The sequence below is a fragment of the Parasteatoda tepidariorum genome, chromosome 3, assembly GCF_982258835.1.
Source record: "Parasteatoda tepidariorum strain Cologne lab strain chromosome 3, Ptep-v5.0, whole genome shotgun sequence".
In the NCBI taxonomy this organism is placed as follows: Eukaryota; Metazoa; Arthropoda; class Arachnida; order Araneae; family Theridiidae; genus Parasteatoda; species Parasteatoda tepidariorum.
In genome coordinates, this window is record NC_141757.1 from 61,808,463 (window position 1) to 61,828,234 (window position 19,772).

A 19,772-nucleotide genomic window follows, 5' to 3' on the forward strand; every position below is an offset into this window, starting at 1 on the left:
TAAAATTGAAATAATCCTTGGTCATCCTTATTGAGGAGTCTTTAAAAACGAACCAGGAGACAAAATGTCTCACAATCTTGAAAGCAAGAAGTAATTATTCAACAGCTGAATATTTAGATATTCAACAAAACTATGTATATAGTATTCAGCAAAATGAAATTCACAAGTATTTGGATAAACTAAATTTTCAGCATAGTAAATGAATAGGCTGAATATACTGTAAATCGACACTAACTACTCTGTGTATTTAACAGAAAGCACTTAAATTTGTATTGTCTTATGCTAAAAAGATTATTAAGAAGATTTAAGAGAATATTAAAAAGATTTTTCCTTAAAAGATGTCTAATGTGCAAAACTGCTAACGTTTATTTTTAAAAATGTCTAATTTTTAGTATAATCTATACTATACACTAAATTTGGTTATAAATAAATTTCTTAATAATATCACTGCAGATTTTCAATAACACATGAAAATGAATACATAATATTACAAAAGATGTGAGCTTTCAAAAGTACAAGATTTTGGTTACTATTCAAAATAACTGTGTTTCTTCAAAATTTTAAATTTATTTTTTCTAGAACATATTTAAGAACACTATCCTTTATAAAAAATATATAAATTTTATGTATTAATTAAATTTCACATATGCATATAGGTTTTTGACATTTTTTGACAGTCAGGTTTTTGACGTGACAGTTTAAACCATGGTTTAAACTGTCAAAAACTGTCACATGTCAAAAACCTGCCAACCCTGATATCTTTCAATAAGAATACATATATATAGTTGCAAAATCAATAGCAATCATTTACAACATTCATTTATTCAATCATTTACAAAGGCATTTATGTGAAAATAATATATTGTCCGCTATATGCCATAAATTAAAGAAAACAGTAGGTTTTTGACAGTTTTTACCGGTAAAAACACGGTTTTTACCACTGTCATGTCAAAAACCAGTTTTTGACGGCAAAAACCCAACCCTGGTTGTAACACAACTGAAACCAAAACAAAATACTATGTTGCAATAACTTAATCAACAGTATTTATTGTTTATTGAAAGAAATAGTAGGGGGAAGGGAGAATATACAAGCTGGGGTATTCTCCCCCAATTCTGCTGCCTTAACTTCTTTTTTTTTTAAATTGCAGATAGTGTTTTTTCTTTTTTTTGGGGGGGGGGGTATTGAATAATAAAAAGGAAGCATAAAAATAAAGCTGTTTTTTTTGTTTTTTAATACTTGTCTTGGGGTAGATTAGGCCTAACTAAGTCCTTCACAGCTGATTGTCATTTATCCAATTTCAAGACCCTGTATCTCATAGATTGATTGGAATAACAGAATAAAATTTACAGATTATAGATGTTATATGTAGAGGTCCTACCTTGACGAATTTAATGTGAATCAGTGTTTTCATCTCAGAAAAAAAGTGGGTGAGAATTTCTCACCCTTTCTCAAAAACAGAGTGAGATTTCAAAAAGTTAAGTGAGATTTCAAAAATTAAAAAAAAAAAAAAAAAAAACACAAAGAGACTTGAAAAAAAAATCATTTCTTTAATTATAATGCATTTTTAACATCTTCTAATTTTTAAAACACTGAATATTTTTGCTGCATCATCGTATGGAAAATGTTCTACATCTACTTTTTCATCAGCTATTCTCATTAGGTTGCTCAAATAAGTATTTGTTTCGTTTTGATCGTTTCTACCCACATTTGTTTCATTTTCATTTGTCCGTTTCGGAGTAGAAGATATTGGCTTTATAAGGTATTTGTCCGTCTTACATTAACGAGCAAGAAATTTGAACGTTTTGCATGAAGAAACCTTACCTACGGTAAACATGTGGTTGCAGAGAAATGCGTTCTGAAAGAGGTTCCGTGGTTCCGAAGGATGGTGTTCTGTTGTTCTTAAAGGTTCTGAACAATACTGGTAAATAGGGAAGCTAGATAATGGGGCAGATGTTGAAAATAATAAAAGATCCAGGAAGAAAAGTGAAACGGATTTTATTCTAAATGGCGCAAATGAGAAATTTTTTTCAAAATGCGAGAAATTCGAAAATTTTGAAATTGGTTTATAAAATGCGCGAATTTCTCGCGGTAATCATTTTTTAATGCGAGAATATAAAAAAATATGCGAGATTCTCGCGCTGTAGTGAAAACACTGGTGAATACCACCTCCCCCTTTTGAGTTACAGGGTGTCAAAAATGTAAATTTTTGAAAATTTTCAAAATTGCAATTGTTATAATTCAGAAGGGAAAGGAAATAACTGCCTGATTTTTTTTCCAGGAATATGTTATACGTAGCAATAACACATATAAAAAATCCAAACTGTTATCTCTTCCCCTTCATGAGATATTTATTTTCAAAAACTGGCATTTTGAGTAATGTTTCGTTTTTTTTTACAGTGCTCACAATTTTTTTTAAGTACAGATAAAACCACAAATTTTACATGATTTAATTTGAAAAACTACACAGATTTAATATCTTTTTGAATTTTTTGTTTATCTCTATTAGTTTAGAAAATATGTAAAATTTAAGACACCCCAGAATTTCACAAAAATGAGCAAGGTCGCCATTTTCAAGCCCCCCTAATTAAAAAAATTAAGAAGATAGAATTTTTCTGCAAATGGATTTTTACTTCTTTGGTACATATGTTTCCACATACTAAGTATGAAAAAAATCAAAAATGGTCTGGCAACTCATGCTTGTTGAAATTCTGTGGAATGACCCTACTAAGAAAACTTTATATTTACTTAATATTCCTTAACTATTCTCACCTAAGAAAATACGAACATGCATTCATGGTTAAGTCACAATTTAACTAAACTTAAAATTTCCGAAATAGTTAAGCCTTTTATAAACAAAAATTTCAATTAATAAAGCTTAATCATAAATGCTTCCTGTTTCGTTTTAAAGCGTTTAAATGAGGAGCAAACTGAATTTTCAACTAAATTTTTAAAGTTTTTTGAAGCCAGTACAGTAATGAGTGCTTTACTTTGTTTTATTATAATAAACATGCTATTTTAATTTTTACTACTTACGGAATCCGACTGAGCACATTTTTCATAAGAGAAAAATGACGGATTTAACAATTTACTAGCTTCAATCAAGAGAATGTGGAACACATGCAAACATTTGACAGTTAAATATTTCCAAACTAAAAAAAAGATTTTTACCCGTCCAAAAGACCGAGGAACATCTTTGTGAAGCAGCGGTGGAGACGGACTTCGACTACGGCGGGAACTACTTGCATCAGATCGTCTGCTATCATGGCGATCTCTGCTATCATGTCTCCTTCCATGACTATCACGCCGGTCACGATATGACATTTTAAATGTTTGTATTTAAATTCCAGCAAAAAAATTAGGAGTTTTAGGCTTTTAAAATAATTAGTGATTCAAACAATGCTTCGGACAAAAGCGCTCGAACATTTCGCAATTTTTTCACGGAATATGTTAATTGTAAAATGTTGCCAAATTACATAATATAATTTAGCTAAGAATAATAAGGAATGGATGGCTGACTACGTCAAGTCTGAGCGCAGATGGCGCTAAAGGTCAAAATTCGTCGTAAGACTTCCGGGTTGACACTTCCAACTAATTTTTATGCCTAAACTTGAAAAAGCGCGCCTTCCAATATCATTGTATACTTGTGTTTACAATAAAACGCATGTTTACAATAAACGCTTCCTCCTGAACAGGGCCGGATTAAGCGTACGCGGGGCCCTAGGCCATTCAAATTTTTGGGGCTCTTAGATTAAATTTTTTTCTCATATATTTTTTATTTATTCAAATATAAAAGTATTTATATATCTTCTCATTTAGGAAAGCATATTTAAAATTAAAATAAGTAATATTAAATTAAATGTTACTTCATTTTATTAAATTAGAACTAAAAAATAAACGTAACATTTTGAACAATCATTGTTTTTTTTAATTTTTTGAAATTTATTTTCAAAAAATTCATTTTAAGGGGGTCCCAGGCCAAAGATTGTATAAGTGTAAAGATGGGAAACTCGCGAAAGTCGTAACAAAATTTGGCACAATGCCAGCGCTTCGTGTACGGCGGAGAAGTTTGTCTCCAGGGGCACAGTGTAGCGCATGCGCATTATCATCCTTAGTTTTGGAAGGAGAGTTTGGAGAGAGAGAAGCCCATGAGAAATCAATCAATGGCGGACGTTAATTTGACAATTATCCCTAACAAGTAAGTGCGCTTTGTATAACCTATCTTCTGTTGATTTTTTTCTCCTTTTTTTCAATTTTGATAAAGATTCTAATTCTCTTTTTTTCTTTCAATATTTTTCAGTGATTCTTCTGTGCGCAAAGCAAAGAATTATGATAGATGTTCTTACTGCAATGTAAATAGAGCGGTTTATCCAAATTTGAAATTGGTTGAATCGGTTATCCAATTTGAATTTGAAATTGCGCTTTCCTCAAAATATCGAAATGTAAGTAAATAGTTAAGCATTTTCGAAGATTTCGGTAAATTATTTTTCAATGATTGATTATATGAACCTATTAGATAAGACTGACTTAGAATTGTAACTAAATGTGTGACTAATTTATAGTGTCTGACTTTAATTTAATTTCATTTGGTTTTTAAATTCTGTATAATTCCATAAGCGCGTTTATCTTTTTTGGTCGGAATTAAATATTCACAAATGAAATTTATGTATATAACTAAGTAAAAATTTAAATGTTTTTCAAGAAATGTGAAAAAGATCTATAAATTTGACATTTTAAATTTTTGAAAGTTCATTACATATATGAAATTATTTAAATAGTGTTAAGTGTAAAAAGTGTTACTTTTTATTCATATAACATTTATAGAGTGGTTTATAGTAGATATATATATTTTATTTGTCTGTTAGCTCTAAATGTCCAGCTAACAGTACCGTCTTTACTTATAGGCACACAGGGCAATGCCAGGGGGCCCTAGAGAATCGTACTTTTTTGAAAAATTGCATTAAAAAGAATTTAAGACTAAAAACATTACCTTATATATTTAAAAAAAAATTTTTTTTGTAGAGTATGCATATTTTTTCTACAAATGGTGATTGATTATCAAACACCAATAATTGGAGTAGTTTATCACCAAGAAAACTTAAAAAGTCAACCGAAAACTATTTTTCTTATTTTATTATATGAGGATTACAACTGGTTAGCGTATCAATTTTTTTTATACTATGCATAGTTTAAAAGTACTTTATTTGAGTTTTTGTGGTAATCAAAATTAGTTAAAATTAATGCATTATGCAGTCCCTGGTCAAATTATTAGACGCACTATAAGATTCTATGTAAAATCTTAATTACTCAGGTGATACTACACAGCTTTATTGTATTTACGCTACTGAAACCGGTTTGTACTTGTTTACATTCGTGTATCAATTGGTTAAATTAGGCGATATGTAATATGAATTCGACAAAATGTGATAAAAATACAGATTATTTATTGTATCAGGTACTATATTATAATAATTAGGTCAAATTAATAGACACACTGTAGTTTTTTAATAATGACATGATTTGCACGAGTTTACATACTATACTTTTATAATTAAACATACGCGTTAATTTATTAATATAATGTATTTAATTATAAAAGTATTAATATGCATGTTAATACTTTTATAATTAAACATACAAATAGATTTTTATTCAGGAGATTTTTCATTCACCTCCTATTTGTATTTATTTTTAACGTATTTCATTTCATTGTTAACCAACTGATACACTAACGTAAAGAAGTGAAAACCGGTTTCAGCTACGTAAAAACAATAAAGCTGTATAGTATTACCTGATAATTATAATTTTACATAGAATCTTAAAGTGCGTCTAATAATTTGGCAAGGGGCTGTATCTTAAAAATGATTTATTTTTTGTATGTGAAGTTTTTTAGTTTGTTTTTAAGCATTACGACACATTATAGGTCTAAAATATTTTTATGCCCTGGGCCCCTACATGCTATGAAGATGATACTGCCAGTAAAACATAAATTTAATTGATTTTGTTATTTATTCCCCCAATGAATTGTTTTGTTATTAAATTTCCTTTCTAAATATTTTCCTTAAACACTGCCTGCTTTTTAAAAACTATTTAATAAAATATTAATACTTAAGAAAAATAATACATATAATTTATTAATGCCATACATTTTAAGTTCCGTTCTCGAATTAGACAGCATTCTTATGTCATATTAGCACTTTAATCTTACTGTGTGATTTTTTTTTTATATTAGGTGCACGAAATGATTAGAGGCCAGCAAAATTGTATCGTTACGGAATGTTGATACTGACAGACTGACTACATAACAGATGTAGATTGTGTTCAAGACATTCTAAAATTAAAGATTATGTATCAAAAATAATACAGGCTTGTTCCTAGTGCAGTTCCAATGAACCAATATTGCATCTTTTTAATTTTATGTTATTTTATTTCATAAACTTGCTCAAATATTTATTTATTGTATAAAATGTATACAATTTTATTTGTGTAATTTTTATTTTATTGAAAAGTATATTCTTAAAATATATAACCAAAAAGAATATTTTTAGATACGTTTAATAAAGATAAAACAAATTCTGCAACAAGTGTCTTGTTTATTTTTTTAAAACTCTAAGTATATATATAATTGAAAATTTTTATTTTTATATAGCACATTGCTTATACATATACACTCATGGAAAAATTAACAAAGCGAAAAAAATTTTTTTTCAAGGGGAAATAAATTTTACTCAATTTTTTTAAAGTTTTAATGAATTTTTATTTTTTAATATAAATTACTTTTGTTAAATAAATATTTACTACTTTAAAATAAATTATAATCCTGCTAAATTTGTGAACTGAAAAAAATTTAAAAGCAAAATCGAATCCGATTATAATTAATGGAGAAAATATGAGTGCATTGGGTGAAAATCAAATGATCTGCGCCCGTTCTTCAATCGCTCTTGACGGTGGCTTTCCTGCATTACACCATCAGCGCCCAAGTTGGGGGAAAGATCCTTACGACTTAACATTGATAGTATAGGAAGTTTCCCTTCTTTACGCGAAGCGTATAAGTTCTTTGCCCAGGCCATGTCCTAGTCCGGCCTGATGGGTAATCCGGCCCTGCTCCTAAACATAACGTAAGTGGAGAGATACACCGGAAGTTTTCTAAATTTCTTCTAGTTTTAGGAAGATAATTATAAGGTTTCTTTTCGCAAAGTCATGTATGCTCAGCTAAAATCTACCTTGTCGTGAAATTTTAATGGACAATGCAATTCGATTCTTATCGCTAGTGTGACATCAGCTAAAACGTCATTATGGACCTAAGGGGCGATACTTTTTAAAAAAGCCTAAAAAAATAATATTTAGTCCATTTAGCATGAAATGTTTGAAACTGCAATATTTTTGCTTTATTGAAAAAAAGTTCTTAGTACAAACATTTTCGAACAAACAAAATTCCAACAAATAGCTGGTTGCATGCAGACGAATATCAGAAGACGAGCAAGATTTTGGCTGTTCCTGGCAACTCTTGGCAATCATGAATTCCAAATGATTGCAAAACTGTAGGGTTAACATAAGTTAGTCTTCCAGAATATCGTTTATTTTTTTTCTTCAAAATGTTCCGTTCAAGTTTAAAGAATCAGTATGATATAAATGATGGAATGTTTGTAAACAAATCTATTGCAAAATTCAGTTGTTATAACTTTATAGATATCTATAACATATCGTTATCACCTGAATAATCTATTGCCTTATGGTTATCAAATTCTGATTTCTTTTTTCTACTAAAAATGATGAATAATCCTAGGATATATTTACCACTATTTAACCTGCATTATAAAGTAAACCCCTTTTGCTTTAAATCCTCTTACTTTGAAAGAAAAAAGTCTATAAACGTTGATTTTTAAAGGATTCTTCATTTAATAATAACAGAAAAACAATAGAAAACAAGGACTTTTTCTACAGGAATTTTTTGCGTTGCAATTAAAGTTTAAAACTAAGGAATTTTTATTGAAATTAAAGAAATTATTTTATACATTGAATATATTTTTAAAAATAATAATGATATAAATAAGTAATTTAACATTCATTACTTATTAATAGGTATAAAATTTAGTTTAATTTAAAGGTTAAGTGTAATAAGTACACAATAAACTCTACATCCAGGTATTCTATAGTAAAAATATTCGAGAAAACCATTGTAAAGAATATCCAAATCCAGAATATAATATAACAAGAATTGTGGCTAGGAAGGATTGCACCAGATCATTTTGTATCATACCTTTTTCTAATGTATTTAAACTTGGTACTTTGCCGCTCTCAGACACAAGAAAATTCGATTTTTTTTTAATTAATTATTTTTTTTTACGTTTTCAAAAAATAAAGAAAAGAAAAAGTTGGCTAATGTCGTCATTTTTTAGCGACTTTCGTTTTCACCCAGTTAACCAACAAGTACCTTAAACTTTAATTTAGTAGCTATATTACTTCACAAATTCATCTTAAAAGATAAATAATTTATTATGAAATTTATAGTGCAATGTTATCTTAATTTTGTGTACAAATAGTGAATTTAAAAGTGGGATCATTGTAAAAATAATTAATATTATACCTAGATTTTTTTTCTTGGGAAGGAGAAAAAATGCTTATTGACTATTTTTTACTTTTAGCTCTCAAGATTCTTTTCGTTATCATCTTCTAGACGAGCTCAATTTTTTGGAAATTCTGAAGAGGCAATTTCTGATATTCCAAATGGATCGAAGTTGCTCTTGGGAGGTAAATTTTTTAAAGAAAGTTCCACATCAGTTACTGTTTACGCAAAGTGGAACTACTTTGAATATATTTGAAAAATATATATGCAGTTGCTACAATTGTTGCACTTTAGAAAGATCTATGTAGTTAGCTTTCAAATTTGTACCATTCTTCTAACTTTTTTTTTTAGTTTCTTATAGGATGTAGCTAAAACTTGGCAATTATTTTGACCCATAAGCAGATGCTGTAATCTTTCTATATGTTGCTAACTCTATTTTAGTTATAAAAATAATATTAGTAATTCAAGACTTAATTTAGATATGTTTTTATAATATAAAACAGAAAAGTACTCTTATAAAGTAGACTCTACTTATGAGTATTTTGTTATTATTTTATGTAGTGTAGTTTGAAAGTTAGGAAATGGCAAAATAGTTTGAAATTTCAGATTTATGTTTTATTTTTAAAACAATGTGATGTGGCTTAATTAATTATATAAAGAATTAACTATAAGAGTTCAGATGTAAGTTCAGCTTAAAAAGTGACAGTAAAATTTCAAGTTTTATTACCCTGACATATCTGTAAGTAACAAACAAAATACAATTTACTTTTTTTAAAATAGAACTCAAAATTTTCAAAATTACAACTATATTTTTGTTCTGTTTTCAATGTAAATAAAAAAAATTATTTAGGTATTCATATTTTGTTCTATTCTATTGTACTGCACTTTAAAAATTTAAATAGTGGTAGAAAATTCTAGGAATAAAACTATTTTAGCATGTTTGTAAAACCACTTTATTTTAATTGCTTCAAGTGTATATGAAAGTATGTACGAAATTTCAATATGTACAAAATTTTAGGTTTAGAAACTTTAATTTGAAATTTGTTTTTAAAATTAAATTTTTCTGTTCTTTTGAATACAGGTTTTTTATTTGCAACTTCTTTCTTTTTTTCTTCTTTCTTTTTCCTATTTTTCAAAATTTAAATAACAAAGGTTTTTGAAGCAAATTTTTCAAAATATAAAAGTAAAATATGTTAGGTTGAGCTATAATAAAACTGTCACGGGTTCAATCTGTTTCAGTATTTTTCATTTTTGGTTTCTCTACATTAATGCATTAAAATTTATAACTATCTTTTGTTGTTTTAATTTTCAATCAATTAAATTCCTTTTTCCATCAGATGCATTAAAATTTCTAATTATGTTTTAGTTTTTTAATTTTCAATTGATTATATTGAATTTCTAATTATCATTTAATTTATGAATTTTCAATAAATTACATTCCTTTTTGTCATAACAAATTATTATTTATAGGATTTGGCTTATGTGGAATTCCGGAAAATCTCATTGGCGCTCTTGTGAAAAGAGGTTTAAATGATTTAACTATTGTCAGTAATAATGCAGGAGTTGATAATTTTGGCCTAGGTTTATTACTTCAAAAGAAACAAGTTTGTATTTTATCATTTATGAAAACCAGATTGTATATTCATAGATTAAGTTGCATGTGTGTACTAATATCAATTTTATTGTTTTCCTCATGCATGTCGTTTTTGAAGTGATAATATTATGTTATTAAAAAATATATAGAATAATAAATCATATTATACTATACAGAGTTCTACCTTGAGGTGCTTCCTCTCAGAAAAGGGCACTTTGAATTTTGAAAGGACAATCACTTAGCTCCTTAAAAATTTATCAAAATGTGTAATATTATGTAATAACTAAATTTTTATCTTCAACAATTTTTAAATTACCCTCCTATATATTATATAGTATATTTCAAAAAATAATTCTCTATCATTATCAAATAATAGAAAATTTGTAGCTTATGAAAATAATTAAAGGCGTGCTGAAAGACAATCTCTTAGTTCATTATTTTTTTTAAAAAAGTACACTAAAAAAATTATTAATTATGAACAATTTTAAAGATTTATTCTGTAATTTGAACTGAAAATTATGAGAAAATAAACATTTAAAAGTGCATTGTTATTAAAAAAACAAAGGTATTTATTAAAAAAATAATTTTAAAATTTAGAATTACTTAAAAAAATTTATTAATATACAATTGCACTCCTTATAAAAATGTAACCAGTTGAGTATTATCTTAACAAAGTAAATATTTGTAATAGTAATCTGAATTAAACTTATTAACATAGATAATTTTATCAGTGCGTAATTATTATTTAAACAGTGAAATAATTTTTTTTCTTCAAAATGGAATATGAATTAAAAGGCAGTGTTTTAAGGGACTTATTTTTACTAAGAGGGCACATTTATAGGGATCATTTAAAATTAATATTTTGGTTTTAAGAAGTGTTCTTATGTTATTTCGAACTATGCAGGATTTTAAAGGCTAGTTTTAGCCTTTTACAAACCACAATAACTTCCTCTAACTTGGATAATATCTATATATATATATAGAGAGAGAGTGGCTCTCAAAAATGTTTGTGCACTTATAAATTTTAAAAAATGGGACTTCATTCACTAATTAAAATGAATATTTCAGGATGGTTATTTAATACTGAAATCTTCAATATATTCTTAACAAAACTGCATGAAATATTTTAAAAACAAAGCAAAAATTTGTATCCATACTGAAATATTCATTTAAATGAATGAATAGTGCAATATTTTATTGGAAGTCATAAGGGTAAGAAAATTTTTGAGAATCACTTTGTATATATATATGATTAATTTATCTATGTAATATGTACTTATTTATCTCTATCTACATATTCTAAAAATTCTTTATATTTCTATTCTTATTGTGAAAGCGATAGAATTTTTTTTTTATAATTTATGTCATATTTATGTTATAGTGCTTTTTTTAAGACAATCATTGTGATATAAATTTTAATTTTAGATAAAGAGGATGATTTCTTCTTATGTTGGTGAAAATGCTGAATTTGAAAGACAATATTTATGTGGAGATTTGGAATTGGAATTTGTACCTCAGGTAATTGTTAATGCATTTGAATAACAAAACTTTGTTATCATTAATTAATCAAATGTAGCAAAATCAATCAAGAAAGTGGTCATAAATGTTAGTCAGAAAATGAATCTAATTTACAAATACAGAAAAAGACAAAAAGTTAAATTAACAATTAAAACATTAACAGGGTGCGTAGCGTTTGTAAAAAGTACTTAAAGGTGCTTTTTTGTGGATATCGTTTTTAAAAGCTTTTAAAGGTGCTTTTTTCAGCTGGCGTTTTTAAAAAGTGCTTTTTTTTCCGAATAATTTTTTTTCTTCCCTTCAGTGATATCTGGTGGATCCCATGCATTTCACAAAAAATGGGGAGTTTGCTACGTAATCATTCACGCGGACTTCATGTCGTACCCACGTTATGACTTGTGCATGAGCGCACACTTGAAACCGAAACCCGAGTGCTCCACTTCGGATAGAGAGTATCAGATCCTTATGAAATGTTTTTCTTTTAAATTTATTTTAATTTTGTTCTTGTTTATTTTATTTTACTTCTAACACTTTTTTTGACGTAGGGGGTAAGGGTACTTTTGTTCTGAGTTCAGGGTCAAGTTGAATTCACTCGGTGATGTGGGAAAGTACTGATTGTTTCGATTTACGCCCGTTTCTTTTTGGGTTTTTTTTAACGCTAAAACTGTTTATAAAAAGTTTTTGTTTTTCAATAACATCATTGATTGAATATGAATTTTTTGAGTGCTTGAAAACTTTTGTAAAGTGCTTGAAAAGTTTTTAAAAAGTGCTTATTTTTGATTCAAAGATTTGGCTACGCACCCTGATTAAATCAAAATGGAAAAGCACCTAAAGCTGCTAAATGTTAGTTAATACCTTTAACTAATTTTAACAGAAAACTGTTTGACTGTTACTCTAGTGAAACATCATTCTCAGTCAAACCAACCTATTTTCTTTTTAACTTGAATATTGTTTGCTAGACTGATATCTGATTTTGGGAGGCAAAGTTGGATTCTGTAGAATAGTTGCTCGGATATTTTTTTTTCTGAATCACTTTTCCAACTGTGGTAAGATTGTGATTATAGCTGCTCCAAAATATATGTTTCATTAGTTAATGAAATGTAGCAAAATCAATAAAGTAAGTTAATCATAAATGTCAATTAAAACCTTAACCTAAGACCTAATCAAACCTTTTTTTTTATTTTTTACTGTTTTTCTGATGAAACATCATTCACAACCAAAATAACCTATTTTCTTCATACTTAAATATTGTTTGCTTCACTAATATCTGTTCCTGTGAGGCATAAAATGCAGTGTTTGATTTTGAAGAGTAGTAGAATAGTTGCTTGGATTTTTTTTAAATTAATTTTTCTAACTATGGTGAGATTGTAATAATAGCCATTCCAAAATAGGCTTTTTTAAACAAATTTTTTTTCACATCTGCTTTTATTTTACCACAAAATAAAAATTTTAGAAAAGTTTTGCAAAATATTCTCCAAAGGCAGCATTTTCCAAAATCCTTCTAAATTTGCTCCAATAAATTTATTTCATTACTGATGTGCTAAATTGTTTACATTACAAATTTAATCTTCCTTTTTTTTTTAAATTTTAAGTAGTATTGTTCCTCTAAATTGTTCCAAAAAGTATAAAAATATATGTATTAAATTGCTATGTTTTAAATTGCTGCAAAATCAAATATCTAATCATTTTGTCAATTATATCAACTATCTAATCATGTTACTTTAATTCTTAACTATTAATTCAGTCCGCTTTTAAAAGAAATGAAACACTTTCATAAAAATTCAGTTAGGTTAAAATAAAATAAAAATTGTATTGTACAATATTTTTTAAAATTACATTGTTATGAGAGAAATAAATGAAAATGATTAAATATTATTTTCAGTTATAAGTGCTTCTTATACTAAGTTTTTCAAAACCAAATCAATAGAAAATGCTTGAAATATTCTTTTGAATAAAATAAAAATGATACAAGCTACATAAAATTAAGTTTGTTAATGTGGGATGGCTTTAAAATCTTAATTTGAGACACAAAGTGTTATCTTTTTACTATTTTGGTGGTACAGTTAGTATATTTTTTGCACATAATAATCAGATACATAAATATATGGTAAACCTAACAGTTTAAAAAATATTAAAAGTATCTTGTATTAAATGGCAATGTCATTTATTTAGATATGATGATGCATACCCAGCATAAAATATTTTGTCTTAAGAATAGAAGGAAAACTGCAATAGAGAGAGGGGAGAAAAAAGCACCCACTAGATGCCTGAATAATATTGAAAAAGACCTATATAACAGATAAGAAAAAGAACAGAGGAGAAAGCATTGAAAGCCTAGTTTTACATCCTGTTCTAAAGCTTGAAAGGTTTTTAATATAGAGCAAAGATCATCTGCACATTAACTGAGATGTTTGCGCTTCGAAATTCTTACATTTCAATTACAATAACCCAGTTGTAATTTTGATTGTAGGTACTTAAAGAAACAATCATATAATATACTTCTATTGCGTGCATACAATTTAGGTAATTGTAATTCCCTTTATTAGAGTGATCCAGGGCCGGATTAACCTATAGGCATACTAGGCACGTGCCTAGGGCCTACGAAATTCAGGGGCCTACGAAAAACTTGGGAGAAAAAAATTTGTTGACAAAAATAATTTAGCTTTAAAAACAACAAGTGTATTTTGCACAAAATTATGAAGATACAGATAAAAATATAATATTTTTCGGTAATAAATTATTTTGCAGAATCTTATGATCTAATATATTACTTTTTTGCGATTTTTGGATTCAACGAAATCTTGTATTATACTGTCGAATTCCAAACTACGCAAAACGTCGTATTCAATAAACATAAGTGCGAGCGATGCCAAACGATCTTGATTCATTGTTGAACGCAAGTAATTTTTTATCAATTTTAATCTGGAGAAAGATCTTTCTCCTTCTGCATTTGATCCAAGAATCGACAAATATATTCTTAATGCAATATGAACGTTAGGAAAAGTATTCACTACTTTATCTTTAACATAGTTATCGATCGAACTAATCATAATGGTATTATCGATATCGACTGCAATATCGGCAGTATGTCGGTATTGCAGATAAAGTTCGGTAAACAAATTTGTAAATTAAAATCCATATTAATAAAAATGTTAAAAAAAATATTCAAGAAAATTTTAGCATATATTTTGAAAAGAGGGGAGGGGGGAAGGAGGGGAAGGTCCAAAAACGGGTATGCCTAGGGCCCACGAAAGGTATAATCCGGCTCTGGAGTGATCAAAACCAAAATGCTCTGTTTGAAAAATACGATTAGTCAGCTATACAGCTTAGAGATTAAAATTATTTTCTATAATTAACAACATTATAATGTTTAATTCATTGTATCATAAATCTCTCCAAAATTTTGACTGAAAGAAAAACCTTTTGTGCCTTGTTATATTCATACCATTTAGGTAATTGTAATTCCCTTTATTAGAGTGATCAAAACCGATTTCAAAACAATGCTCTATTTGAAAAATACGATTAGTCAGCTATACAGCTTAGAGATTAAAAATATTTTCTATAATTAACAACGTTATAATGTTTAATTCATTGTATCATAAATCTCTCAAAATTTTGACTGAAAGAAAAACCTTTTGTGCCTTATTTCTTGCGAAACTTCTGGCTTTTAATCTTCTAATGTGGTGGACTTAAATTTTAAAGTAGGTGAAATATAATCTGCCTTATAGAATGTAATCTGTCTTAATAATATGTTTATAATGATAATTTCAAATTTTACCAAGCTTTTAATTTTGGTATAATGTGTTTCTTAAATATTTTAGGGCACTTTAGCTGAAAGAATAAGAGCTGGTGGTGCTGGCATACCTGCATTTTATACACCTACAGCTTATGGAACTCTGGTAGAAGAAGGTGGTGTTCCTTTGAAGTATAATCCTGATGGATCAATAGCTTTAGCGAGTGAATCAAAAGAAGTAATTATTAAAATATATACTTTAAATTTTATTTTATTATTTTTTCAATAATTCATTTAAAAATACATAAACGTATTTTTGGATTTTCCATTGTCATCAAATATAAACAAGTCGCAAACTATCCATGCTTATGCAAGAAAGTGTCTTTTTTTAGGTGTCTAACTTTGATGTTTATTGTAATAATATGATTAAATCAGGGTTGGCAGGTTTTTGACATGTGACAGTTTTTGACAGTTTAAACCATGGTTTAAACCGTCATGTCAAAAACCGCACTGTCAAAAATGTCGAAAATGTCAAAAACCTATATTCATATGTGAAATTTAATTAATACATAAAATTTATATATTTCTTAAAGGATAGTGTTTCTAAATATGTTCTAGAAAAAATAAATTTAAAATTTTGAAGAAACACTTATATTTTGAATAATGAATAGTAACCAAAATCTTGTACTTTTGAAAACTCACATCTTTTGTAATATTATGTATTCATTTTCATGTGTTATTGAAAATCTGCAGTGATATTATTAAGAAATTTATTTATAACCAAATTTAGTGTTTAGTATAGATTATACTAAAAATTAGACATTTTTAAAGATAAACAATAGCAGTTTTGTACATTAGACATCTTCTTTTAAAGAAAAGTCTTTTTAATATTCTTTTAAATCTTCTTAATAATCTTTTTAACATAAGACAATACAAATTTAAGTGCTTTCTGTTAAATACACAGAGTAGTTAGTGTCGATTTACAGTATATTCAGCCTATTCATTTACTATGCTGAAAATTTAGTTTATCCAAATACTTGTGAATTTCATTTTGCTGAATATGATATAGCTTTGTTGAATATCTAAATATTCAGCTGTTGAATAATTACTTCTTGCTTTCAAGATATGCATTATTTGTATTCTTAATACAAGTGGAAAAAAATTAAGAGATAAAAATTGTTTTAAAATGATAAGTGTAATAATTATAAATAAATATAATAAACTATATGAATTATATTTATCATTATTCATAAATATAACTAGTTTTAAATTCAAATTAACATACTGGATAATAAAGATATTCAGTATAACATTAAAATTTTTTTTTATACACTTGTATCTTATATCAAGTTTGTATTTATACAACATAACTTGTAAGTTCCTTATAAATATTAGTTATATGTTCCTTATATGTCAAAAATGCATAGTAATAAACTTTTAATTTTCTTAAGTATCAAAAAGAAAAGAAAAATTTAAATATAAATATTTAAAAAATTTTTGTGCAAAAATTTTTCTGCACAAGCATTTGAATATAAATTTCTGAGATTTTAAATCTGTTATTTTACCTTAATTTTAATTAAACAATATTTTAAAACCTGCTGATTACCTATAGTATAATTAAATTTCAATATAATGCATGGCAACTGTTGGTAGTTTTGAAGTTTATATATTTTCTTGGCAAACTTCAGTTTTTGACATTTTTGACGGGTTTTTGACGGTTTAAACCAGTATTATACCCTTGTCATGTCAAAAACCACTTTTTGACGTCAAAAACCCAACCCTGGATTAAATCATTTAAAAGTTGAAAAGGGAAATTAAACAAAAATGAAGACTAAAATTTTAAATATAAGTAATAATGGTAAAGCTTTAAAATGGTGCATAGCGTTTTTAAAAATGTGCTTATTTCGATTTCTATTATTTAAAAGCCCTTAAAGGTGCTTTTTTCATTGGGTGTTTTTAAAAAGTGCTTAATTTTTCCTTTTCGAAAATGATATTTTTTTCTTTACCATGACAATTTCGCAACATATTATGCAAAAAGCGTGGTTTTCAATTTGTTCTATTCAACGTTTTCACAATTCATTCAACCACAATCCATTTCGTAGCGTATGAAAGTGGCAACAAGGTGCATAGCGTTTTTAAAGAGTGCTTATTTTCGATTTTCGTTTTTTAAAAGCCCTTAAAGGTGCTTTTTTCATTGGGTGTTTTTAAAAAGTGCTCAATTTTCCCTTTTTCAAAATGAGATTTTTCCGTTACCTTGTTGATTTTAGCTGTGAATTATGCAAAAAGACACAGTTTACATTTTTCTATTCAATCTTTTCACAATTCATTCACCCTCAATCTATTTCGGTGTATAGTCAGTCTGTAGCATATGAAAACCCCATTCTTTTTATTTGATTCAAAACTTCTTGATTTTTAACAATTATCAAAAACAATGCCAAAAGTTTTTTTTCTTTTTTGACATGATGGTTGAAACAAGATAAAACCGTCAATTGTCAAAAACTTTTCGACCCTGCCCAATTATGATACTTTTTTAAAGTGCTTAAAAATATCTTTTGAGTGCTTGAAAAGTGCTTAAAAGGTGCTTATCTTTTGTTGAATAATTTGGCTACGCACCCTGGGTAATCATTTTACATGTTTGACGAAATACTTGTGAGTCCACATTTGCGTCTACTGAACTGGTTTCGGAGAGATTATTGCACTCTCATGTGCAACTCTGCTGTATTTTGCAAAATATTCTACATTTCAGACTTTATTTTCCACCCTCTGATATCGAACCAAAGAAACTCTTGATCATTTTATAATAGTTAACATAATCAAGAAGAGAGTTTTTTTCGTCAGAATATACTTATTTTATCATGATAATGTAAAGTCTTTGAAAATTATTTTGCATTTTGTTATTGTATAGTATAGTGCCTAAAAAATATTTTTTAAGTGCTTGAAAAGTACTCTAAAGGTGCTCATTTTTTGTTGAAAGATTTGGCTATGCATCCTGTTTAAAAGCAGTATAAAATCAAAATTTTCTTTAGTACACAATTTAAATAAATATGGTAAAACTTAAATAAAAACCAAGCGAAATTTCAAAAATGAGCATGTCAGCAAAAATAGTACATCTTCAGAGGCTATTTTTGGGTTCTCCATTGTCATCAAATGTAAGAAAGAGTTCCCCTTTTTCATGTTTTTAACTTTGACATTTATTGTAATAATATAATGGTAGAATTAAATTTATATATAAGATGTGTAACTTTGCAAAAAAAGAAAGAAAAAAAAAGACATTTTCATCCATTTTATAAAATTTTTAGTAAAATATTCTATAGGAATCTATTGTGTTTTTCTTCTGTATTCAAAGATCTTGATTTCTGAAAATATTCGAACAAATTTTACACTACTCTCTCCTTTATTAATTTAATTCTAAATGTCAAAACTTTCTAATTGTAATTTTTAAAAAGTTTTTTTAAATAAGGTGATTTTGATGTAATTATTGCTCAAATCCCCTCTTACACCCCCTTCTCAATAAAATTAAGCAAAAACCCCTTCCAATTGTTAGATACTTACAAATTATTTTAATGTTTTTTATCTATTTTTAAAAAAATATTTGCATTTTTATTAATATTTTTAAAATTATGGGAATTAAACAATTGTGTGTGGCTATTTTTATATTTGCATTTTCAAAACTTTAAAGTTAGCTAAGCAAGTGGAATTAAGTTATAAATAATTGAACAATTCTTTAAATTTTTTGAAATTTCTCAAGTTTTTTTTGTGTGCTTCCAGTTTTTAAAATTTTTTACATATTCTTTTATAATAAAGTTTATTAGGCACAATTTAACAAATTATAATTATTAAAAAAAAGTAATTTGGGTGATTTGCATTTGTTTTGAAATTTTTCCACAATGCACACTTATCTCATGGGTGAACAAATTGGAAAACTGATTTTCGACAGGACAGGCGAAAAGGCGGCTTTAGACATCGCAATTAATTAGTAAATGGCTTTAGACATGGCAAAGTTTTATCAAAATTGATTTTAGAAAATATAGAAGGTGTACTATAATTTTTTTAAATCTTTAAAATTCTTTTAGTATTTTATTCTTGATAAAATTTATTAATTTTTTTATCATCAAATTTTTAGGTAAAGGAATTCAATGGACGTTCGTACATACTTGAAGAAGCTATCACAGGAGACTTTGCCTTGATAAAAGCATGGAAAGCTGATAAATTTGGAAATTTAATATTTAGGTTTGTAGAAGAAACTTGTTTTATATGGATGTTTAGGTTTTTACTAATAATAAATAATTTTATTTTCAGCTTTGTTATTTTCCCCTTTTCTTTTATAACTAAAGCTATATATGATATCTTCAATTTTTTTTTATAG

At 27.1% G+C, this 19,772-nt stretch overlaps 2 protein-coding genes and 1 long non-coding RNA gene across 6 annotated transcripts in view; 2 read left to right on the forward strand and 1 right to left on the reverse strand.

The window, feature by feature from the left end:
• The window catches only part of LOC107443749 (U7 snRNA-associated Sm-like protein LSm11), a 33,789-nt gene extending 30,310 nt beyond the window's left edge, over nucleotides 1-3,479 (reverse strand). Inside the window, exon 1 of one of the 2 annotated variants that reach the window (XM_016057710.4) lies at nucleotides 3,170-3,479. In XM_016057710.4, coding sequence (XP_015913196.3) covers nucleotides 3,170-3,322 — 153 coding nt within the window. In that variant the 5' untranslated portion in view covers nucleotides 3,323-3,479. The remainder of the gene's footprint in view (nucleotides 1-3,169) is intronic. The other variant, XM_016057709.5, reaches the window with a different exon arrangement.
• A 522-nt stretch (nucleotides 3,480-4,001) lies between these two features.
• Nucleotides 4,002-6,410, forward strand: LOC147813839 (uncharacterized). Its single transcript, XR_015432582.1, has 3 exons — nucleotides 4,002-4,196; nucleotides 4,299-4,440; nucleotides 6,231-6,410. It is a non-coding gene; the product is annotated as an uncharacterized LOC147813839 (long non-coding RNA).
• A 601-nt stretch (nucleotides 6,411-7,011) lies between these two features.
• Nucleotides 7,012-19,772, forward strand: part of SCOT (Succinyl-CoA:3-ketoacid CoA transferase) — a 29,656-nt gene continuing 16,895 nt past the window's right edge. Inside the window, exons 1-6 of one of the 3 annotated variants that reach the window (XM_087159426.1) lie at nucleotides 7,012-7,116; nucleotides 8,644-8,749; nucleotides 10,035-10,168; nucleotides 11,584-11,676; nucleotides 15,495-15,644; nucleotides 19,530-19,636. In XM_087159426.1, coding sequence (XP_087015552.1) covers nucleotides 11,593-11,676; nucleotides 15,495-15,644; nucleotides 19,530-19,636 — 341 coding nt within the window. In that variant the 5' untranslated portion in view covers nucleotides 7,012-7,116; nucleotides 8,644-8,749; nucleotides 10,035-10,168; nucleotides 11,584-11,592. Of the gene's footprint in view, nucleotides 7,117-7,452; nucleotides 7,819-8,643; nucleotides 8,750-10,034; nucleotides 10,169-11,583; nucleotides 11,677-15,494; nucleotides 15,645-19,529; nucleotides 19,637-19,772 lie in introns of those variants that run through there. The other 2 variants (XM_087159427.1, XM_071180278.2) reach the window with 2 other exon arrangements.